This window comes from Electrophorus electricus, chromosome 7, assembly GCF_013358815.1.
Source record: "Electrophorus electricus isolate fEleEle1 chromosome 7, fEleEle1.pri, whole genome shotgun sequence".
Taxonomy (NCBI): domain Eukaryota; kingdom Metazoa; phylum Chordata; class Actinopteri; order Gymnotiformes; family Gymnotidae; genus Electrophorus; species Electrophorus electricus.
The window spans coordinates 4772806-4797817 of record NC_049541.1 but is presented as its reverse complement, the minus strand read 5'-3'; the positions used below and the strand labels follow the sequence as shown (position 1 = coordinate 4797817).

Genomic DNA, 25012 nt, shown 5'->3' with positions numbered 1-25012 from the left:
GCGACCGAATCGTTGTGGTTTAAGTATTCCTGCTTGTCGTGCAATTGTGTATCATCTGTATGCCGCGGTTTGTATTTCTGTAACGTATCGATCGTTCAGACACTTTGACCATTCGATCTCTTTGCGGTGGCAGATCGGACAAGTTAACCACAGCCTAAGCACTTCTGTGATTGTACGGGTGTTGTTCATAATCGGAAAACCATCCGTCATCGAGAATTTACAAAGCCTTTATGGTTAGTTAATAGTCTGGCGCTGGGATCAGAAATGCATTTAATCAGCGAATGCTACGCAATTAAAATCGCCCCGAGTACAGAAAATTAAAGTATTAGCTACGCCGTTTTTATGTTACCCTGTTGGCCCGTTGAGCTAATTATAACTAACTACATGTGTGGAATAAAAGCATAAAACGGATAACAAGTCCATCTAAACTAGGCTGTGCGGGAATCTGACTGCTCTTAATAATACTGCGAGGAAGAAGAGCTGAAAGACATTTCAGCTCGAGAAACAGCAAGCTCTGGGTGGCTAACCGCGAAGACTTTTAAAACACGTGTAGACATTAAACAAACAAACAAAACAAACAAGCAAAACAAACAAACTGGAAAGGCTCCTTAACTAAACGGGGAATTGGAGAGAGGATAAACAAAATACATACCACAGTAGCACACTCTAACAAACAAAAAAGTCACTCTGAATCAACACACACAAAAATCGACCTTTTAAACAACTAATTTCACATTCTTAATTTAAACAAGTATACGGAGATCTTGCATTCCTTTGAGATCCCGCCGTTTTCCTCTCTTCTTGCAACTGCTCAGCCGCTAGATCAAGTGGTGGATGCCATTGGGCCGGCAGTTTTCCAGACCAGCAAAGTCCTCAAGGTCCTTGCACAGGTCGCAGCAGTACATGTGCAGTTCTACGTCAGTGCAGCTGCCGGCGCTCCATGTCTTGCCCACGCCGAAGTGCTTCACGCTGAAGTCCCATACGTCAAACCCAGCACAGGCTGTGTGCCACCAGCGGCTGCCGCAAACCCTTCCCAGGAACAGGTCCTTCCCACACACAATACAACAGCTCATCTTGTATCCAGAGCAGTCCCAGCAAGCACGAAGCACCTCAGCTGCGGATCCGTGTGACATTACATCTGTCCAGCCTGGTTTTCCTCCCTTCTACATCCTCCTCCTGGACACGGCGGAACTCCTCGCTGCTTACAGCGTCAAGTCCGGTGCTAGCGGAGGCGACGATAGTGGCACCAGCACTGGCTGGCTTTGTCGCTGCGTGTTCAGCTTCACCCACAGAGAATGAGGGCCACACTGCCAGGCAGTCCCGACTCTGGCCCCCTGCTCCTCCACTCACTTCCACTGACAGTTTTACTTGTCTTTTCTTTAAGACCAGCCTTTGCTTCGGTGTCGAGCATTGCCCGAACTGCCACAAGGAAATCCGAACCGAGTAGGCACGCATCTGGTACAGGCACGAGCCAGAATTCACTTACATTTATGGAATTTAGCTCATGTTTTTATCCAAAGTCACTTACAATTATGACTGAGTGCAATCTGAGCAGTTGATGGTTAAGGGTCTTGCTCAGGGGCCAAATAGTGGAAACTTTAAGTGGGGTGTCTGTCAACCTTTTGATTACTAATTGACCCAACCACTGAGTTACCGCTGCCCATGCACCTGTCTCAGGCCTGCCACCATGAACAAAAGCTGCTTTCTCCCTCTTCCTGTCCACTAGTCTGCCAGTGAAGGATTTGAGTTGGACAGTCGTTGCCTCCCAACTGTCAGTTCGCTGTGTGAGGGAGCTAGTGAGGGCACTAAACTGTTTTCCACCTGCGCTGCACCCAAAGTCCACGGCAGCAGCCAATCTTCCTAGGAAGATTGGCATTGATGCTGAACGTTGCCCCGTTTCTCGCTGGCTCAGGTTCGTGTCATTGACTGGTGCAGTGTCTTCCCTGCCTGTACCACCGGCACTCCACTCCACTCACTCCACCGTCATAGTCTGGAAGCCTCTTGGCACGACCTCTCTTTGTGGAGCTCATCTGGCATTTAGAGATGTTTTATTCGCTGCGACATCCCAACACAGAGACGACTCTGGGCCAAATATGGTCCACTTAAGGCTCTTATAGGTCAGTTACAGCAATGGCAAGTGCATTGTGGGCCAAAACTGGTTTGTCATGGCTTTTGAACTCTGTGTCACATGCAACCTACCATGTGAAATGTTTGCATGGCATTTCCATTTTGGCTTATTATGGCATTTGAACTCTTTGCCAGTCCAACCATATACTATGTTTGAGTGGCATTTAAGTTTTTAAACCAAATGGGGTGAAAATGTAAGCATCTATATTTAGGTTGTAATTGCCTCTGGATCAAATATTTAAACCAAATGTACCACCACTTCTGTTCAGATGGTGGAACCTGCAGTTGATATCAAATGATATCAGATGGCATCAGATGGTGTCAGAGGGTATCTTGGGTCTCACCGCTTTATCTGTGATGTGAAAGTTGCTTTCACTGAGGAGTTCCTGTGCAGCCTTCTTGACCGTTGGGTATGCCCGCTGAACCGTCCTGCTTAGTCCCACTGCCAGCATGCTTATTCAGCCTACACCTCTCCGGGAGCAGCCGCCGGACTGCTAACGCCGTCGGCGCTTGTCTGAAGCGCTGCTGAAGGGACATGGACATCATGTTGCTCCAGCAGTAGATTGACAAGCACCTGTAAAGCTTTTCCGTGTAGCATCAAACATCACTATGTCATGGTGACAGATGCCGTTCAGCTACAACATAGAGGGACCACTGCCTGCTGTGCAGAGTACGGTTCATTGGCACCCTCGCTGTCGTAGCATGGAAGGCGGATGTATGCTATTTCTGCCTTCAGCATGTCTTGTTCTCCCATCATCTTCCTATCACCGTCTTCCCCATCCAAGAGCTGCCTTGCTCTCGACTGACTGGACCTGTTTTCCAAGGGGCAGGCATAGCCCTCAGGACCCAATTGTTCTGAGCTTCTTTTTGGCCATTTGTCTTTGAGTTTGTTGATGCAGCAGTTGATTTCTTGTTGCTCAGTAGCTGAGTTCTACTTCTGATGCCAGTGCGTTGACACAGAAGAAGAGTCAAAAGACATTTCTGTTTAAGGAACAAACTCTTTATTGCAAGCCATGAAGGCTTCCAAAAAAGTTTCACACAGAAAACAAGCAGAGAAAGGAACTGAATGAACAGGGAAAATTCAGGGAGAATAGCCAAACGACATGCAATGCACAACGATTTAACACACAGTACTACACACTAATAAGCTATAAAGAGACAAACTGAGCTAAACTGAATCGATACTTTCACATAGATCAACCTTTTAAACAACCATTTTTAACCAATTTAACAAAATAAAATCCATGGAGAGGTGCACAGCTTTATGGGAGCCCTCACTGTGTTGCTCGTCACTCTCCTGACAGGCTCACCTAAAGATCCAGTGGAGCATGCCAACAAACTGTCAGCCCAGTATTATACAGGCAAGGTTTTCTTTGTGATCTCTGCTCTGCAGTCTAGTGCCTCACAAATTTGTGACATAACCCTTATTAAGGCAAAGTTTCAGAGATTGGTTACAGCCACTGATCTGTAGTAAACAATTTCATTAAAGATCAGTGTTTACACCTGGTAATGACAATTCTTTAGTATCACATAATGAAAACTCAAAATTCAGAGGTCATTTGATGTATCTCTTTTTTCTGTCTTGTTCAGAGCTCTTATCAACCTACTCTTAACACCTAGAACTAGAGAGAGAGAGAGAGAGAGAGAGAGAGAGAGAGAGAGAGCGGGAGAGATTTTAACAGAATGTTCTACAAGAAAGAGGTTGTTACGTTGTTGGGCCCTTTTTCTTTTCTTTTTTGACAAGAAAAAATACACTCGTTCCATTAAACTCTGTTAACATGTTAACATACTGTGATTTGTTATCACTCAGTGTCTTACTTTCAAAACAATAATTTGAATAAAAATCTCTTTTTCTTTTTTCCCTAAAGTCGTGTAAGCCATCCATTCCGTGGATTTGAGAGTGACAGTTCTGAACCTCATAAGGAAGGCCAAGAGCAGGAAATAGGTGAAACATATCAAGTTCACTGCAGAATCATTGTGATGGCAGCAATGAGACAAACCATAGCAGCTTTGTGTGACAGCTGTCAGCTTTCTCCGGTAGCGCTGACGGCTGTGATAAACAGAGAAAGTGAGAGGCCGGTGGTTCTGGTGTGCACTTATGTTATTACAGAGAATTACCTAAACTGGACTGACATGATGAGTAGAGCTATTATTCAATGCATGGGAACATAAAGAGGTAACTGATAGTGAGGGATTTATGACTCTCTATAATGATGTTGCTTTTTTGTTTCCCATCAGATAATACTGAATTTGATTACTACTTACATATTGTATGTGTGTGTGTGTACATGTGTGTGTGTACGTGTGTGTGTGTGTGCGTGTGCATGTGTGTACATGTGTGTGCGCGTGTATGTGTGTGTGTACATGTGCATGTGCGTGTGTGTGTACATGTGTGTGTGTACGTGTGTGTGTGTGCGTGTGCATGTGTGTACATGTGTGTGCGCGTGTATGTGTGTGTGTACATGTGCATGTGCGTGTGTGTGTGTGTGTGTGTGTGTGTATGTGTGTGTGTGTGTGCGTGTGCATGTGTGTACATGTGTGTGCGCGTGTATGTGTGTTTGTACATGTGCATGTGTGTGTGTGTGTGTGTGTGTACATGTGTGTGTGCGTGTATGTGTGTGTGTACATGTGCATGTGTGTGTGTGTGTGTGTGTGTGTGTGTGTGTGTGTGTGTGTGTGTGTGTGTGTGTGTGTGTGTGTGTGTGTGTGTGTGTGCGTGCGTGTGCGTTTACATGTATGTAAAGGTGTTTGCATGGTTGATCACAGTCTGCAGCTGTAAGTGTAGGTCAAAGCTCCAAACTGACATCCGCTCCACTTCATCTCTCTTTCATCTCTCTCTCTCTCTCACTCTCTCTCTCTCTCTCCGTCATTCTTTGATGGAAACCTCAATTTTCAAAAAGCTTTTTTTTCTCTCTTTCTACATTTGACATTGTTTTTCATTACTCAATGCTTTTATTAGTTTTTTTTTTTTTTTGTATTTTAAAAACCCGAACACATTAACTTTTTAATTGTATATACACCTGTACTCCAAAAAAGACCTTTTGTGTAGCTCACTATACCTATAGAAGAGCGCTCTAACGTTCTATTCCAGTGAATTCCTGTGGTTAGGGAATATTAATTACACAGGAGTTACATAATCCGAAAACGATCGTCTAGTTTCTGGGTAGCGCCTTTGAGCGGAAACGAAGAGACCGCCATACGAGACTCGCTTGACTCCGGTGCCTCGTCTCAGCTCTAAAGTGCGTTGTGATCGCTGCGCTTCTTCCGGAGAAACCTTTACATCTCCCCAGCTTACTGCATACACAGTCCGCCGTGAATACCGATGAGTAATGGAGCATTTACTGCAGGGAGCGCCTGTTACATAAGCCCCAAACGCCGGAGCACAGCCTCCATCACAGGGCTCCTAATGATTTGCCGTTCTTTTTTTCTCTCGCTCTCAGTTCACTCTATTGCTCTATTAGCAATAAGTAAACTCTCCCTCTCTTTCTCTCTCTTTTCTTTCTCTCTCTCTCTCCATGTTCTCAAAGTGCAACATGACTTGACGCGCAATCTTCAGTGACCTATAGGGGGCAGTGAGAGCTACGCACGAGGGCTCGAGCGAAACTCACAGGATGAGAAAAACTGCAATTAGAGAGATGCAACGTTGGCTGGATGGAGGAGAAACGGACCTCGAGAGGGACAGAATTAAAAGCTATATAGCAGAACAGTAACCAAGGAGATGAACCAGATGAAGAGCTTGTGTTTGATAAAGAAAGAGAGATAGTTGGGGGTGGTTGTGCTGTGGATAGCAAGAGCGAGTGTGGGAGTCAAGTAAGGGAAAGAGAGATGGAGGTGGGGGTGAGCGAAGAAAGGTCAGAAGATTCCAGAGAGAGAGAGGGATCGGTGAGGAGAGACAGGCAGCCATGGCAAAAGATGGTGGTGCCAGGGAGTGCACCTGCTTCATGGTTGCCATGGTGAGGGTGAGAGAGCGGGGCTGGACTCAGAACTGGGCCATTCAGCCAGTTGCACACCTGTCAAGGCCTCACAGATGAGGGACAGCAGGGAAATGGAGGCTTAGTGTGTTGCGAAAGATTCGTTTTCATCACATTTTCCAGTACACTGCTGAAAAGCCAACTATGTTTAATTATATTCACGCTGGTCTCACCCTGCCTGCTCCTCTCTCTCCATGCAGCTAACGTGACGTGCAGGCAAGCGTATTTCAGTCCTCCAGTCTCCTGCACAGAGAGACACTCCTGTCCACTCACTTTGTCTACAATTATGTGAGCACACAGGTTCAGGATTAATCAACCAGTTGCTGATTGTGTTTTTTGTAGCACTTATGATGAGAGCATATGAAGGGCTCTTAAAAAAGATGGAGAAAAGGTGCTTATCAACTGCTAAAGAGAGAGCCTGTTGTGTGTGTGTGTGTGTGTGTGTGTGTGTGTGTGTGTGTGGTTAGATGCGTATATTTCTCTTAATCAGTGTATCGATGGCATGTATATAGGTCAGTCTACCATGGCTTCTCTTGCACTGACTCACTCCAGTCATGGTGCACGCACACATGCATGCACTCGCCCGCTCACTCGTTTCCATGGCAGCGCACTTCAGTGCAGTGATGTGCCCTTTTTTTTTTTTGCTGTCCTGTGAGCACTTGCACTCTCTCTGATGATTCTGGAGCCATCCACTGTGCAGTTCACCTCCCAGAGCGACGCTCCATGATTCCTGTCATCATTTTCCTTTGTGTTGTTACATGCTCCTGGAGTCTGACTGTGTTATTCTGTAATATGAAAAAAAAATTTAAATGAAATTGGTGCAAAAAGCTTTTTGCACTCTCGTCCTTTTCTCTCTCTCGCACTCTCTCTCTTCCTCTCGCATATGGAGGTGACGTCCTTTTCAGTCTGTGTTCCTGCTGAGCAATATGTGTACTGTTTGGGGAGTGGGGGGGCTCATCCGGAGATCTGGAGGCGGTAAATGCTAAACCTTTGTTATGCAGACTTACAAAGACCTACACCATGTGACATGTTCAGAGACTCGGTCACAGTGCTGAATGATTCAGACATGAATCAGCGCCTCAATTGGGGATGGCGACTGTGCCGCAAACAAAGAAATAGCAGCAGAGGAAAGATGGCCGCAGTGCTAAACTCAGTACGACGTATGCTGGGAAGGCTGTTCAGCATTGTGCGCTTAACATCAGGTATCTTATTTATCAAGTTTCTCAAACCGCTCTTGTCAATTAGGAACAGTAATAGCCTTTTCATCACACACTGATTGTGACTGTGATTGTAATGACTGAGGGCGGTTAAGGCTCACACTTGACCTCCAGCTGATGATTTAGCCAAGTAGGGTTTTGTCATGAGACAAAACTGCTCATTAAAAATAGCAGTACCAACAGACTGTACCAATTGTGTGATTCATTCTCAATCTGAACAAAATCAGCACACTCACAAAGTGAACCGAAGGAGTTGTTTCAGTTACAAACTAAAAATATTTTGATATGAGTAAATGATTATTTTCATCTGTTTTACATTTTATGCTGAGGTAACAAAATCATTTACTTGCTGACGCTGCTCTACTTCGCTGTGTGGTATAATTATATAATTAGTCTATACAATGGTAACACTTTTGAGTGTAATTACTGGTACTGTCTTAAATTTTCAAGAGACACCAGTGCAGAATGAACTCTTTAGAGGTGTACTGAGTATTTGGTATTGACCTTATTATTTTCTAGGCTCTGGCATAGAACCATTTCACTTTTAGAGTGCAAAGAGAAGCAGACAAACGCTACACACGCAAAGGTTACGTTTTCAAACACAGCAGATATTCTTTTAGAGCTATCACTGTGGCTGGGTTCCTTGGCATGTGATGTATAGCCCGTCACCAATTAGTCTCAGTGCCCCCAGTGAACGTTCTAGAACCACACATCAATCTTTGGATTCAAGGGCTTAACGGAGCCTCGTCGCATTGCAGCTAGCTGCGGAACGTCCACTTAGACTCATTCATGGAATTATGATGTACTGATTGCAGAGCGCCTGGCAAAGAACAGGCAAAACAAATCACCACCAAAACCCCAAAGTCTCCAGGTGCTTCAAAACACCACCAGAGGTTCCAGTTAAAGAAAATGGCTTAAATGCATTTTCATCTGTGGTTGTCAGATAGAATGACCTCTACACAGAAGGGAAAAGATGGGGGAGAGCAGCTCAGGTGTAAGGAAGAAAAGGACAGAAGGTTGTTTTGCAGCATTCTCCTGTTCTCCTGCACTCAAGTTCTCCTGTTCTCCTGCACTCAAGTTCTCCTGTTCTCCTGCACTCAAGTTCTCCTCTTCTCCTGCACTCAAGTTCTCCTCTTCTCCTGCACTCAAGTTCTCCTGTTCTCCTGCACTCAAGTTCTCCTCTTCTCCTGCACTCAAGTTCTCCTGTTCTCCTGCACTCAAGTTCTCCTCTTCTCCTGCACTCAAGTTCTCCTCTTCTCCTGCACTCAAGTTCTCCTGTTCTCCTGCACTCAAGTTCTCCTGTTCTCCTGCACTCGTGTTCTCCTCTTCTCCTGCACTCTTGTTCTTCTGTTCTCCTCTTCCCCAGTTCTTCTGACACACTGACCCAGTTGCGTAGCCCTTATGATGCCGGATTAAACAGCCCAGAGGAAGGTCATTTTACAACACATTTCAAAGAGGGCAAAAGCGAGGGATTAATGGAGAGAACGAGAGCAGGATTCACCCATAATCCCTCTGGAACTCTAAAAACTTGGAGGGGGAATGGGCCGCCAGTCACATTAAGAGTGTTTTAATAGATCAATTAAATTTGGGGTCACCAGTCACATTAAAAGTGTTTTGATTGCTCGATTAAATGTGAATTTAAGTTCAGTAAATCCAAAGGCACTCTGCCTTGAATCACTAAAGTACCCTAGAGGGATTGACAAAACCTGTTAGGCAAAGAACACTGGTTAGGGTAAAAAACCCGTGGTGAGAAGTGCTGGAAGACCAGAGATGGTTACTCATGCACTGATCAGTGACATGTGTGAAGTAATGGAGTACAAAGGGAAGGGGTCTGAGCAACTCATCGGTGCCATCCAAGATGGAAACACGGACAGAAAACACAGTTTAATAATCCTCTTCTTTCTTCAGGAAAGCATGCAATGCTCTTTGCATTTTAAACGTTTAACTTATTTTATTAGAATCCTGTTTAAGGGTCCACACCAACGCTGAGCCTCTCATTCCATAACCGACCGATCCCGCGTAGTTCTCGTATCCTTGTGGCCTCACAAAGGCCCTTTCAGCACGGTGCTAGCGCAGTACCATTGGCTGCACAGCGCACTCGGAGCAGTTTGCCCGGAGCATTAAGAGAATCTCTGTGATGTTCGCTTGTTCCTAACCCCACCCGTTCTCCCTCCCAACCCCATAACAATGCCGTTATGTAAGGGCCAGGGTCAGAGTGTCACGGCTGTTGCTATTAGTAACTGAGTGCGGTTGTGAGCATAGAAGGCAAAGCAGGAAAAGAGGAAGTGTGAAGAAGAAAGAAATTAGTCATAAAGAGATAGCGCGAAAAAATATAATGTTTAGTAAATGCCTTTGAGTAAGAGTTGCGAACCAGCTCCACACAGGACATGAAGACACAGTTGTTTTAAGCCAAAAATGCCTTAAATCATTTGGGGGGGGGGGGGGGGGGGGGGGTTGCCACTGGCGGACTGTGACTCAGCAGTGGCGGTTGGGGTGAGGAGGGGCTGGTGAGGGGCACTCTTGGGAAAAGCAGACTGCTAAAGATGCTGTGTGTAAAGAGAAAGAGGCTAGAACATGAAAAGAGTTTGTCCTAGATGGAGGTGGAGTGAAGATAGATGGAGTGAAGGCATAGACAAATAAGAGGTGAAAGAAACAGCACAGGCTGCGCGGGGGGGTTACAAAGAAAGAGAGGCACTGTGTACGCCATAGAGAGAGAGAAAACACACACGCAGAGAGAACCGTTCTGTGTACTCCGGTGCTGCTCCACTGACCTACTTACTGTAATCTTCCTTTTCCCTGTTTCATAACAGACCCTTGCCAGAGAATTGCATCATCAAGCCTTCCCAGATGCATTCACTGCTGTTTCCTTGTCATAACAGCCATTTTGTATTTGTATAATAATCGCACATACACCCACACACACACACACATCTGTATTATTTTGTCAGGATGTGGGCTTATATGTGTCACATGTTTTATATGTAGCAACCTATATGTAATCAAAACAAAATTAAATCTACCCCTAGCCTTCACCTGAGCAATTAAAAAGTCATTTGTTTGCCCTTTTAAAATATTTACCTTTACCTTATCAGTAAAGTTGAGGTGGTCCTAGTTACCTCTGATTTTGTCTTGTTTTGATTTATAGTCAGGATGTATTTGTCCTAAAAATATGTAAATAAGCACACTCTCTCTCTCTCTCTCTCTCTCTCTCTCTCTCTCTCTCTCTCTCTCTCTCTCTCTCTCTCTCATGCATTCACAGACAGAAGCATATATCTATACGGTTATATTTTCAATGCACAAATTAGAACCTTTTTGAGATGTTGAACTGGTTCGTTTCATTTTATGGAACAGGAAAGAGCAGGTCTCTCACTGCAAGATTTTTCCAGGGAAAAAAAATTCATCTTGTTTATTTCCGAAGGGCTTGCTTATTAATTCACAGTTTTATCTTATAGAAGCTGCCGCATCAATGCCTCTCTGTCATGCATTTACATAACAAAAGTTGGCTTATTTTCTTCGGATGGTTGGCAAGAGGGATGGGTCATGTCCTCAGAACCAAGAAATTTCAGTCATGTTAGTGTTAATAACAAGTTTAGAGTTGTCTTCCCATGCATGAGTGACAGGTTGAAAAATAAAATACTATAATTACTCATATTGTTACTCATACAGTGTGACACTCATTCACAGTTTCAGGTGTATCCTGTCCCAACACACCTGATCATACTCAACCCTACATCAGTCAGGTGTGTTAGAGTGGGAAGAACTTAGCAGGGCAGTGGGCCAGGACTACAGTTAAAAACCGCTATAACGGAGCATGATGCATAGTTGAATCTCAACACAGCCATGATATAACATATTCAGTGATAAGTAAAATGCTCTTGTCGAAGCAACTCTTTTAATTTGCATGCAATGAGTTGTGGGGGGGTTTGTTTGTTTGTTTACCTACTGTATGTAGGAGGGTAACTAACGCTGACTTGACAGTTCCACCTTAAAAGAGGCTACGGGCTGCGCGTCCCCGTGAGGGCTTGGTGAAGGGAGATCATGTGAGAATCCACGCGTCGGAAAGTAGGTTAGCAGGATAGACTGAGAGGAAGGCGCGACGACAGGGAGAGTCCTCGCGAGCAAGGAGGAGCCTGCGCACGGACCCGCGACTTTAACGTTTGACACACGCTCGCGCAGTAAACCACTAGTTCGCTGAAAGGCATGTTGCGAGCACCGAGCTGAACAGACGCCTAAGGAAGTGCGACAACTTTTTAAGATTTCTTTCGATTTCTTTCCGATAATGCTCCACTTCGGAGCACAAAGATTACATTTCGCTAGCTGTCTTACGTTGGGTACCTAGCCAGCTGGCCAACTTGGCTTTTCCCCCCCCCCCCCCGACACCTTGAGGACGTCTGAAACCCAGCGAAAACTGTCAGCATGCGAGGTAAATTTGTTGATGCTCCAGTTGTCTTACATAACATTCAAATACATTATATCACTCGTGATGTTGCATATACTGACATTTCGCAAATGCATTTATTTATTTATTTGCTTGCGTTTGTATACGTATTTTCTTCGCTCACGTGTTTCGCACATGCATCGCTGTCGCGAGGTTTTGAAACGCTTGCGTTTTGGAAGTGCGTAACATGGGTTGTTGATACTTCCTTTCGAAGGGCTTAACGACAGCCGTCCCATTACATTCCAGCTTTCACTGCGCTGGGAAGTTTGACTCTTGCGTTGCTGTTTCTGCGTGTTGGCGAGGGTTGTTTTTTCGAAATTATATTTGCGACGTTACTTTATATACAGTGTACAAAGTCAACAAAATTGTGTGAAATGTGAAGAAACCACGGATTGATATGTAGACTGGTGATACGATATGCAGACTCCACAACATTGTGGAAAAACTCGGTCCGAATTTGACAACGGGGGCACCTGCGAATAGTCTGTTTGTGATAAATGTGTGAATAGAGAGACGTCTTCATTTCGTAGACTTTACTACAAAGAAAAACATCATTTTTCTTATTTGTTATCCTTTATGTAGCCGGCCTTTCTTGCTTCCCAGTGCGGAGGTAAAGCTACATTCGGGTGGTCCCGTGTAGGGGGCGCGCTGCCGCGTGTCGCCTGCGTGTTGCTGTTTGCGAAGCCCCGCGTGGTCGTGTGCGTGAGCGGCCGCGGAGCTGGTTGTTCCACTAACCTAGTTATGTCAGCCAGCATTACACGGCAGTGCGGAGTGCGAGGAAACGGGCCGGTGGTGGGGGGAGCCCGGAGGAGCGGACGATGGGCGGGGCTTAAACGGAGCCGTGCGGACCCACGCGGTTCCAGCGCCGTGGAGGCGGGGACGAGCAATCACACGAGCGCGTCCAGGGATCGTTGACACGGTCAGCTCGCGCAGACCGAGAGAAATAACACACTAACGCTGTCGCAGGTTTTTTGTTTTTGTTTTTTTTTTAGTCGTTGTATTTTCATAGTTTTTAAATTTGCGCTCTTTACAGTCTAATGTAAAGATACCGGGCAGTACATATGTAATTTAGAATCCTCATGGAACAGATTCCAACTCGAGGTCCTATTTTAGAAACCGTTTATCATTAACAGGCATAATTTATGAGTTTTGATGAAATACTTATTGCTATATTATTTAGGTTCTAATTTGGTAGTACTAATTCACGTACCCTAACCCTATTCCCGCATTTGTCATCAGTGCCCTGTATTTTGTTTTTCGCTTGCAAAGAAAGTAACTGATACGAACGATATGGTACCAAAAGATTGGCACACTATTGTTGAGGTGAAGGTTTTACGTTTGGTATCTGCCATTTTCACTTCGGCCACGTACAGGTATTACGTTTTGGGTTACTGTGGTGCGTATAGACTATATAGCGTCTTACTGGTTTGCTGTGTGTTCAGCTCCAAAGCGCGAGGGCAAAAATAGACATAACCTGACCCAGTCTAGTATAAATAAGTTATAGGGCCTAATCATATGACTCCAAGAGTGCCAAAAGGTGATCTGATATCCTTCTTGTGATCAGAAGAAATTAAATGTCATCTACGTTTAATAAAGTTGCGCATCCTAGAACTTTTGCCTTTAAAGCGTTAATTATGTCTACCGTGTCGTCTAAAAATTATTTGCAATTCCACCTTAACGGAATGAAAAGCAAAGGCCATTTAAATTATGTGCGCTAAGGATGCCCCCTCGCCCCGCCCCCTTTTAATAGGAAAGTGTGTCAGTAGGACAGTGAGTGCACATGGGCCCGCAGTCAAATTCAGCTGAGTGACAGTTTTCTTAGCCAATCACAGGCGATGTCTTTTTGTGCCTCAGCCAGTGGGAATGGGGAAGCCGAAAGTGGGCAGGGCCGCTGCATTATTAGACTGAGCTTGGCAACATGACCGCGTTGTGGAACGCTAGCAGACGGAGGTTATATAACTCCGAAGCAGCAGGAGGGAGTGGCCTTCATTGGTTTACAGATTTTTCCATTGCATGCCACGGTATACAGTATCTTGGTCATCGCTTTCAGCTGTCGAATAAGTCAGAGGGAATACAAAATGGAGGACAGAGTTTGAAAAATTAAATGCAGTCTAAAGTAGCCCTTGATCCTACTGCATAATTATTATAATGCATTAGCAATCAGGTTACTCAAAACGCCCATTTCATGTAGTTTTCAAACTGCTAATGCTGTGCCAATTAATTGGCCTGTGACTCATAAATAGCTAAACATATTGAAGGCCCATCTGAATATCTGCTATGTGTTTAGATCTGAACATGGATTTTTGAGTGGGTTTTTTTTTTTATCATGTCCTAGCAAGCCAAATCAAAGTGTTAAGAATGTGGTTGAAAATGCAAATAGTTCTCACCCTTGTGGCGAATGCTTTTTCTTCCCGGGTGTTTAGGGTCATTATAAACCCTCTCCTTACTGTGAGGAGTTTAAGGGATGTTGCAGTTCTTTAGTTAGTAGTGGTAGGAAGGGAACAGTTTATTTTGTCTGGAGCACATTATGTTCATTTTCTCACGCATTTCTGCACATATGCGTAATTGGGCTCCTCCGTCAAAGGGAATTTCATAACAGGCTGCTCGCTTACTCTGCTCATAACCGCGTCTCAGTGGGGCTCCATCCCAAAAGGCGGTCTGTTGATGAGCTATTGTCGAGTCGGCGATTTGCACCACTCTGTTATTGAAAGTTAAGTTTTTCAGTGAATGCGTGATTTAGTGTTACTCCAGCGCTTCTCTGCATTTCCGCTGCGGCATTTTGTTTAGTTCGAATGAACATCATCTTTTAAGCCTTTTGCCGAATCTCCGTAACTGTTGGTCTGTAACACTCTCAGTGTTATTTTCCGTGAGAAAAGACACATGACAGGTTCCTGTTTCATCTCTTCACCCCTTTCATCTTTTCACCATTGTGCTTCGGAAGAGATCCGTTAGTCATAATGGCTCGCTATGAAACGAGTAGGACAAATGTGTGCTTCGTGCCATTTCAGAGTCCATTATCGAGGAGCCATCAAATTGCACCTTTCAGAACCACATGCACTGTTGTGGAAGCAACAAAGCAGAGCATTACTGTGTGGCTTGTTATTCTTTTCAGACGCAGGACTGTAATGTTGCTTTATGGCTCTCTCTTGCGACAGCTCAAATAGAGGTGATTCCATGTAAAATCTGTGGGGACAAGTCCTCTGGGATACATTATGGGGTCATCACCTGTGAAGGCTGCAAGGTAAAAATTGTTTCCATCTTGTCCTCCTCAAAATGGGATTTTCAACAGTGCATACAACATAATTTATAGAAGAATAGCCTATACTCTACAGAATAATCAAGTCAAAGCATTAGATAACACTATGGGGGGGGGGGGGGGGAAGTCTTAATACATATTTGCTTTGTATGATATGCATTTATTTTGTAATCACGTTCTTTCATCTGGTTTGAGACCAGTGGATGCATCAGTTTCCTGAATTACTATCAACACCAGTTTGGCTATGGCTGTTCTTAAACCAGAAGTAAAATAACGTTCCTGTCGACATCTGCTTTGTAGGGCTTTTTTCGACGCAGCCAACAGAACAACGCCACGTATTCGTGCTCCCGGCAGAGGAACTGTTTGATCGACCGCACCAATCGCAACCGCTGCCAGCACTGCCGTCTGCAGAAGTGCCTGGCGCTGGGCATGAGCCGGGATGGTGAGTTGGCGCTCGTGCTGCAGACATCACGCGGAAAACGCACGCGCGCGGAGCACACGGCACGCTCGGGCTGAACTGGACTACCGCGCACGGAGACCAGACAGCTTAGGAAAGGAACGCCGCGTCGGGGTTCGCGCGCTCCGTCGGGTTCTGCAGCACCACGCTTTTAGCCTTCCTCGGCTCCCGATGCGCCCAACTTGACACACCGACCATCCCACAAGCCTCGCGTGAGTTTATCGTTATTGTCAGGACAGCATTTCCAAGCCCAGTCCTCAGGGACACTAGGACGGGCCACGGTTTTGCTGTAGTCCAGTTCTCAACACGTGCGCCAGGTACTCGGTGTTCTTAATCGATGGATCTCATGGGGGGGGGCGGAAACACGGAGTGGTCCGAGAAACTAAGCTTAAGCCTGGTGTTGGGCTGCTTCTGGATCAGGAATGGGGAACACTGATGTAGACAGACTGCTAAATACTGAAGGTTTAACTAGACCAGAGAAAGTTGAGGCTCATTTGGGGTAGAAGATGTTTTACTTGTTCCATTAAGGTAAGATTTAAAGAGTTCTGAAATCACTCATAAGCTCCGTGTTTGTGCTCGTGTTTGTAATGAACTGTCACAGGATTTCATTACAGTGCAAAGTACATGACATGCCCAGACATGTGTATCATAACCTTGGTGGTTCTACACTTGTTATTAAGCCTCATAACCCTGACTCTGTATGTTAGCCAAAATGTTTACAGGCCAGCCAACAGCAGTGAAATTAGATGGTTAAATCATCTGGTTCAGTTAACTTGATTTACAGTTGGTTTACACTTGGCAATAACATCCGATCACTGTAATTTGACAAGGTGATCAGATCGTCACCCAGTCAAGACAGCTTGTTTACACTTGCCCTTTCAATGTAAACACACTGTATAAAGATTTTAGTCCATTATTGGAAAAATGGACAATAGTTATATAGGAATATGGTGTACAAAAAACAGAAGTCTTTTCTTTTTTCTACCTGCTTCTATAAAGCAGGTAATTTTTTAGTATTTGTACCTTTCTTGCACTATTCTTTAAAATCACTTCTTTGCACAAGAACTTGATTCTTTGCAACCCTAATATTTAAGTAAAATTAGCGGGGGTTTTTTGTTTTTGTTTTTTTTTGAGCCAGTCCAGTGTAGTATAGAATTAGTTTTATAGTGTCAGCACAACTTTAAAAAAAAAAAAAAAAACAACACACATAGAAATCCTAAAAATTGAAACGCGTCATTTCACTATGCATGCAATATTAAAATTTTAAAATAAGGCACCAGTACACATTACATATACACAGGCTATGGTCTGTTGGATTTAAAAAACAAAACAAAACTTTTTTGCAGTCGTGATGGAGAATGTTCTGAATGGTCTGCTTTTGAATATGCGGATGGCTTCCTAGTGGGAACTAGGAACACCATTAGAAGTTGAGTGAAGCTTACATGAGATTAGACTGGGATTGTAGAGGAGCAGATCAGGGTTTCTTCGCAGGATTATGTGGGCTTCTGATCCTGTCTTGATTTGCTGTTAGTCCCAATGTGAATACACTCACACTCTCTCTCTCTCCCCCCACATGGCCGCAGCGGTGAAGTTTGGCCGCATGTCTAAGAAACAGCGTGACAGCCTGTATGCGGAGGTGCAGCGTCACCAGCAACTGTCTCAGAACTGCCTGGGTGGGCTGGGTCACCACGGCGACGAGGCGGCCGATGCCGGTGGCAACGGCGGCGCCTACAGCAGTGAAGGATCCAGCGCTGCCCTCGGTGACCTGGACGACATCGCCACGCTGCCCGACGGCCTGCTCTTCGACCTTCCGCTCACTCCGGGCGAGGCGCGTGAATACTGCGCCCTGGAGCTGCTGGATGACGGGTCCGGAGGCGGGGCCAGCAGCGCGGGAAGCAGCGGCTCGTCCAATCAGAGCTCGCCAGAGCCCAGTGTTGTGGACGGATTGGAGGCAGGCAGGGTGAGGCACAACTACGAACTGCTGCCTGAGCCCAGCATCCTCACGCATGCCCTGCTGGGGGCGCTGTCAGATGACTGTGCCCTGCTGGATATAGGTGAGTCTTCTGGAAAACCACAACGGTTCCTGTTCCTGGTGAATGGAACATGCAACTCGTGCTGAGATTGATGGTGATTGGATTATTGACTGGCATATTCCCCTGTGAATTAATATAATATTCATTCTTGAAACATTGATTGTGGTCGTCAAGTTAGATATCTTGCGGCTTTCATGTTTATTTTGTCAGCCCTCATGCGCTACATTCAGTACTATACATTCAGTACTCTACATTCAGTACTCTACATTCACAGGGGTTAAGAGCCAAAAAAAGCACAATTATCTCTAGGCCTCTCCACCAACTTTTAAGTCTTAATACTGTTGACTACATTGAATGTGGTGTAATGTGGTGTCCCCACATTACATTTTCCTGTGCGATTTTCTGCAGTAGGCTGTATTTAATTATCTCTTTAATTATTAATGACCAACTCATAAATAATTAAACCCACAAAAGTTGAGATTTCATATGTTGGTAGGATACCAGTACATGATTTTAGAAAACAAAACCCGCCCTGGCCTACAGCTCTGTTTATACTTGCAGACAAAGGCATCATTCACCACACAATCCATGCTTGGGTAAACTAGTTTTACTGCACAGACGCTACACTTTCCCAGTCATGTGGCAAACCATTACAACCCTGTCTTTAATGACACTACTTTAGGAGTTGTTGGATTAATATAAAACTAACAGCCTAATAAGGTGATGATGGACAATAAAAATCAACCTGCATCTTTGTCAGATTGAATTGTTTCTTAAAGGAGGAACATGACTGTGTTTAGTTAACACACAGGGACTTTAAACTTCTTACGAAGAACTTGGTTTAACCGGAGTGCACATAGACGTTTTTCAGATACAGTGGTGTCAAACTCCGAATGCATCCAGATGACAGCCCAGCTCGGTGACAGCTGGCACACTAAGAACATAATGTAAACTGAACCTGTGTGTGTGTGTGTGCGTGTGTGTGTGCGCGCATGTGTCCAGAGCGGATCACGCACAATGTAGTCAAATCCCATCTGGACACGTGTCAGTACAGCATGGAGGAGTTGAAACGCCTAACTTGGAACGTGTACACACCTGAAGAGACCCGCTCCTTCCAGCTCAAGGTAAACACAGCACACGGCTGGCCAGTGACCCGGCAGTATACCGCATGCATCTGTAACCAGAACCCTGGCACCTTCTCTGGCTAGTTAGCTGATTTAAGGATGCTAAAGTTTTAATGCTATATAACAGTATTATGACATCTTGATGTCATGATTTGTCCTAGACATGAGAGCCAAAATACCCTGGGGAAGGTGGTACACGTTGTTGTTGTTAGTATTGGTTTATACTCAAGAAATAAATCCACCTGCTTTTCTGGGTGTAGTTTTGTTTGGCTGTTAACCGCAGTAGTCGGTAATCTTGGACAGAGTCAAGAATGTTAGCTTGGAAATTTAACACATTTCATTAGTAAAGGGCTCAGAAAATTGTTTTGGATGTGATGAAATTGCACCAAAAAGCCAGGAAGTATTTCTGCTGCCACAAACAAAACAGCCTTTGATACACAAACCGTGGTCTTGCCCCAGGTCCTGTGACCGCATTAGCAAAATATAAGGGTTTTCCTCTGATTCTCTTTAGTAAATAAAATATTTTTCTTGGAATTGAGTGTCATGTGGTGGGGGGTGTTTTTTGTTCTCAGTATATAATTTAATTATGGATGGATGAATGGATGGTGGGATGTGTTGAGTTTATTTGTGGATACAAGGCCTAGGCAATATGGCTATATAATCTTATATATATATATAAAAAAAAAAATCACGACCTGGTGTAATAAAAATCTCTAGCTTGTAAAGCATGGAAATTTGTTGCATTGTGAATGGGGAAAAAATGCTTACCGCATTCTATAGCCATGACATGGCATGCCCCTTGTAATAACTTCTCAGTTTTGAAAGAGCTTTAAAACAGGACTGATATAAAATATAAACGGTATTCATTTAAAACGGTAAATTGATACCAGGCCAATAGGCTCCAGCAGTTCAAATTTCAAACGTCCTATGTGATAAACACAGGTAGGACAAGTCTGAGGAGAAGTTGAAATATTGTTTACACACCTTTTACTATGCAGAGAGATCAGTTGTGTTGTTTCTAAATTTGGAAAGTATAAGCTAATCAGTGAAACATGCAGTACAATGATTGACTTTATTCAAAATCTTCCATCAAAAACATTATATCAGCACAATTTTCCTGCAGTTTAAAAGCAATACTATTGTTTATCACTATATTTTAACAAGAAAATTCAGTCTAAATATCACCCGCCCTTGTGGGAAGATTTGGACGCCAAATGTAAAAATGTGACCATTAATGGGTTCGCAGATCTTATGAAGATGATAAAGTTTTAGATGCTTAGTCTGTTTTTATGTGCTGATTGTCCACCAATTGATTGGTTTTATTGATCTGGCATGGTGGACATGCGTCATGTGCCTGACTGACCCAATATTGACCAGTTGATTAGCTAACTCGCTGACACGCACCCGTGCTTGATCTCTGGAGCGTGCCCGTGCTGGAGCGCCGCGTCGATTGGCCGATTAACGCGCTGACCGCTGTGTCCAGGCCACCGAGTGGATGTGGCAGCAGTTCGCCCTGCACATCTCCACAGCCATCCAGCACGTGGTGGAGTTTGCCAAGCGGCTCACCGGCTTCCTGGACCTGTGCCAGAACGACCAGATCATCCTCCTCAAAGCAGGTCAGCACCACGCTCCTGAACGCCGGCACGCCTACAGATTATGGATTACGCGCATCAGATCTCAAACCCCAGATTACTGCTGTCTGTGTGCACTGCTGTCAGATTATGGATTGGTGGTACGCGTTCTTAGTTTTAATAGATGTTTTGTTAGCTTTAATGACCTTGTACTTTTGACACAGGACTGAAATGTGCAGAAGGAATTCAGCAGTCTTAAAATGTTGAGTGACACAGAAATGCAAACATTTTGGGAAGACCTCATTAAAAAAAGCTTTCCTGCAGTTTAGTTCATTTCTTTTATCTTCGACTGAGATGAAACGGATTATCAAAAGATGTGCTTTTCAAAAACAAATATTACAGTGGTTTAGGCACACAACACAAACAGGGATCTGTCATTTCTTTGGCATTACTGAGAACCTTGATGCTGTATTTGCTAACCATTTTCTTGTCTTGTCTTTTTGTTTCCAACTTCTCTCGTTTTTTTTTTTTTGTTTTCTGTTCTCTATACTATCAACTTTTCAAAAATCCCCATTTTCTATTTTTTTTAATATATATATAAAATCCCCCCCCCATCCCCATATTTAATCATTAAATTATACATTTACAATGCTGGCATTCAATCTATTCTCCTTATCTGTACCTTTAAAAAAAAAAAAAAAAAAAATGTGCCACATTTTTTGCATGGTGGAGTGTCCTCCCCCCCTCTCTCTCTCTCTCTCTCTCTCTCTCTCTCTCGCTCTCTTCCCCCCCCCCCCCCCCTCCAGGCTGCCTGGAGGTCTTGCTCATCCGCATGTGCCGTGCGTACAATGCCACCAACCACACCATGCTCTTCGATGGCAAGTTCGCCAGCCCTCAGTTCTTCAAGGCGCTGGGTGAGTCTCTCTCCCATCCCGACACACACACTTCCTGGACAATTTCCTTACACCAATATGCTGCCGCAGCCCACCCCTACCCCCCCACGCACCAGACTGGGACATTACTGTCCAGGATAAATGCTTGTGTCCTGGATTTAAGATCCATAACATGATGGATGATAAATTCTGATGGGGATGAAGTCAGGTTTTGTGGTGGTGGTTGTTTTATTTGTTTATTTTATTTGGCATGTGCAGCACAGAGTTTGCCAGCTTTAAAAAAAAAAATAAAAAAAATAAAATTCCAAGAACAATGTAAATATCCTTCGAAGAAATAATTGCACTGCAGTTGGAACATTGTTTGTTTGTGTGTGTGTGTGTGTGTGTGTGTGTGTGTGTGTGTAGGTTGTGATGACCTGGTGAATGCTGTCTTTGAGCTGGCCAAGAGTCTGTGTCGCCTGCAGCTGAGCGAGGAAGAGATGGCCTTGTTCACTGCTGCTATCCTGCTGTCACCTGGTAAGACAACACACACATTCAGATTTATCTACACACAACAATATACACAAACACAAGTCAAATAACATTTATACCAATTACTGAATGATCATACAGCACATTCCTAAGACACACCCTACCAGATTTGAATGCTGTTGACATCCCTCCACTTCACCTGCTTTCTCTCTATGGTGCTCACACACACACACTCCTGGTCTCTCTCTCTCTCTCGCTATCTCAGATCGCCCATGGTTAATGGAGAACCAGCAGGTGCAGAAGCTACAGGAGAGGGTTTATCTGGCCCTGCAGCACAGCCTGCACATGGGAGGTGCCAATCCAGAGAAATTGGGCAAGGTGAGGCAGAACAGCTCCCTCTCTCCTGATGCTTCGTCGCTCCTTCATTTCATTAAAGACCTTTTATATAACTTTATCAGGCAGCAAAATAACAAGGTTCTAAAGAATAAAGAACCGGATGGTTAAATCACCTGGAAGTACTGAAGGTTAGATGATCAATCAGCAATGAGTTCATCAGGAGCACTTGTTGGCAGAACCTCATCTGATCAGGCAGATTCGCTCCAGCTGTACAGGTTGAGACGTTGGCACACACCTGTCTCTGGGCTGGATTGGGACATGTTTGTCCAAGCCTGTCCCGGACAAGCTTTATTCAGCTTACTAGGATGTTTTGAAGCCTTGTGTATTATATAGCAGGGGTTCTTGAAGCTTTTTAAGGCCCCAAATTCCATACTGGAACCTAAGAAGTAAGGCATTACTGCATGTAGACGCAACGTTTACAGTGCCATATTGGCTGCTGATAAGATATCGGTATTCTGGTTTAAATAGCTAAACCGCAGAAACACACACCCTCTCCCCAGGCACTGCTTACAGTGACAGACAGACAATAATGTGACCACAGGATTTGCATTTGTGTGAACTCGTTTTTCTACATTGAGACTAGCCTTTCTTTCTGCAGCAGTGCATCAAAAACATGTCTGCTATCCAGTTTAAGTCCCGAGCCGCAGGACACGGTGTGCTATTGATTCGAAGCGACGTGGTAAAAAAAAAAAACCTCCTTTCGAGCGACTGCGTTTGTAGCATATGGCTGGTAATGGACAGGGCAATATTGCCAGCACATTCTCCTATACTTAGAAAGGAACAGAAAACCTGCTGTCTGGACACACTTATAATTTCTAATTAGTGATCTGGCACGAATTCACTGTCCAGCTGTGGAAAAGCGTAAAGCCAGCAGCCTTTGATGATCAGATGACTGCACACGCCATTTCCACATCCGTGTTAAGGCACATCAGGGTGGAGAAACATGTATGACAGAGTAACATGACATGTAAGGCCAGGTGACTTGACAGTACGTGTTTGAATCAACTTGATGCAACACACAGGTACAATTGTTACACGCTGACAACGATAATATCTTAGGATGTGATGGACGTAGGAGAATGTATTACCAAAGATGTATGTAGCTTCACCTAACATTCAGAGACTAGAGCAACACAGTAATGCATGCATGTTTAGTTGCAGTAGTTTAGCAGTAATGCATTAGCAGTAATGCATTTTTCGAATAGCAAAATGCTACATTTGAAAGAATGGTTTTACAAATGCAGTTTACTTGATAATGAAAATATTCTACAAAGTGACTTCTCCAATGACTGCTTTTGCAGTTTTTCTGTTCCTTTCTACATCCAGGGAAATATAATTGGGGGAATTACTGTACTTGATGATAAATGATACATTACATTATAAGGCACTTCATCATGTACTGCACAGAGAATGGCCTGTGGTCCTGACCCAAACCTCCCGTGAATCCTTTTGCCCCTGTACTACTGTTGCTCAGTAGCGTCCCCTGCTGGAAAAAAATAACCCTGTGGGACTGCTTTAATGGAACTGAAAACGGACCCATTTACAAAATGCCGCCCTCTAGGAACCCCACTTAGGTACTTGCGTTTTAATTCGTCAAAAAATTAATTGTGACTCTCTCTCCGCAGATGTTGTCGAAGCTGCCACAGATGAAGTCGATATGTAACCTCCACATCGACAAACTGGAGTTTTTTCGCCTGGTCCACCCTGACACAGCGCTCAGTTTCCCACCTCTCTACAGGGAAGTGTTCGGAAGTGAGATCACCTTCCCTGATTCCACTGAGAGTTAGACAGGGAGAGCAAGACAAAGGCGGAGGTCTGAGAGCGAGAACCAGATGATGTGTTGCAGATGGGGGGGGGGGGGGGTGCATAATGTGAAAGAGAGTGAGAAATGCAGAACAGATGAAAAAGGAGTCCATTGTGTAATGCTATATATATAAATTATATATATAAAAAAAAAAAAAAGAATCTGTAAACACCTCAACTGACCAGCATCCCAGAGACAATCCACCACATAGCCCAGCCTCAGTAATTCGTGTGTAGAAACAGTCGCCACTACACAAGCCAGCAAACACCTCCCTGCGTGAAACCTGCGCCACAGCACCACAAACGGCACACGCTGGACATGCCCTCGTTAAACATCTCTAGGAGTGTGCAGTGGGGAGGTGCTTTTTTGCAAGGGTGGCGATTAGCTTGTCTTCGGCAATTAACAAACCATCTATTACACCAGGCTAAGCACGCCCGCAGAGGCGGGGCCGATGTTCTCGGTACCGGCCTCGGGGAGCTTTGCTCTGTTCGAGCTGCCAGTGCAGTGGCCGGGGAGGAGCTGAGGCAGAGTGTTCCCTTTGTCGTCCATCCGCACACTTTTCGAATGTCTGACCGGGCGCCAGCGCGACCCAGCATACTCGCCGCACTTTGCTTCTGTCGTGGTGCTTTAAGGAGAGCCCCACGGCGGTAACGCGTGACAATCCGCTCAAAGCCACACAGTGGCCACCCCTTTTAGCAGTAGGAAAGGGACCAATCGTGCTGCTCAGTGCCACCTTCGAAATTCTCTTCTGGGGGCCAGTGATCAAAATCAAAAGAGCGCCGGTGTGGTTTCTAACGTGCAATAAAAGAAACGTGTAATCTGGAAGTGTTTTTGTGAAAAACGACCAGCTTAGTAGATACCAATGAAATAAGATGTTTGGCAAAAGATGATTTCATAGCACTAATTCCATGTGGAAAGACAATGTGCTCAGGCACATCTTCAGAAAGTGTTTGGTGCTGCTTTTTTTGTTTTTCAATGCAATGAGTAACCTCAGTCCCATGATCCTTTGCCCTTGTAAATGCCACTTATTCAAAAAGAAATTTATGTTCCTCTAATTTATATGTACATTTATTAAAGAATATTTTGTATATAAAAGGAATGTAAATAAGTAATTGTAAAGAGGGGGGGGGAGAGAGAGAGAGAGAGAGAGAGATGGAGACAGGGAGAGACAGGAATGCAAAAGAAAGAATGGAAACTGGGGATTTAAAGGAAGAGCTTAGCCTTGAGTCAGGACTTTACCAATTTCACTCCAGA

The 25012-nt window shown here is 44.5% G+C and overlaps 1 protein-coding gene across 1 annotated transcript; it reads left to right on the top strand.

The window, feature by feature from the left end:
• Window positions 1–11377: 11377 nt before the first annotated feature.
• On the top strand, window positions 11378–23812 carry rorcb (RAR-related orphan receptor C b). The gene is made up of 10 exons (XM_027025065.2): window positions 11378–11738; window positions 14909–14994; window positions 15310–15451; window positions 17050–17520; window positions 18502–18623; window positions 20107–20239; window positions 21001–21108; window positions 21493–21603; window positions 21824–21936; window positions 23580–23812. Exons 1-10 carry the CDS (start codon window positions 11732–11734, stop codon window positions 23739–23741), a joined length of 1455 nt encoding a protein of 484 aa, XP_026880866.2. The 5' UTR covers window positions 11378–11731; the 3' UTR covers window positions 23742–23812.
• Window positions 23813–25012: the final 1200 nt, after the last annotated feature.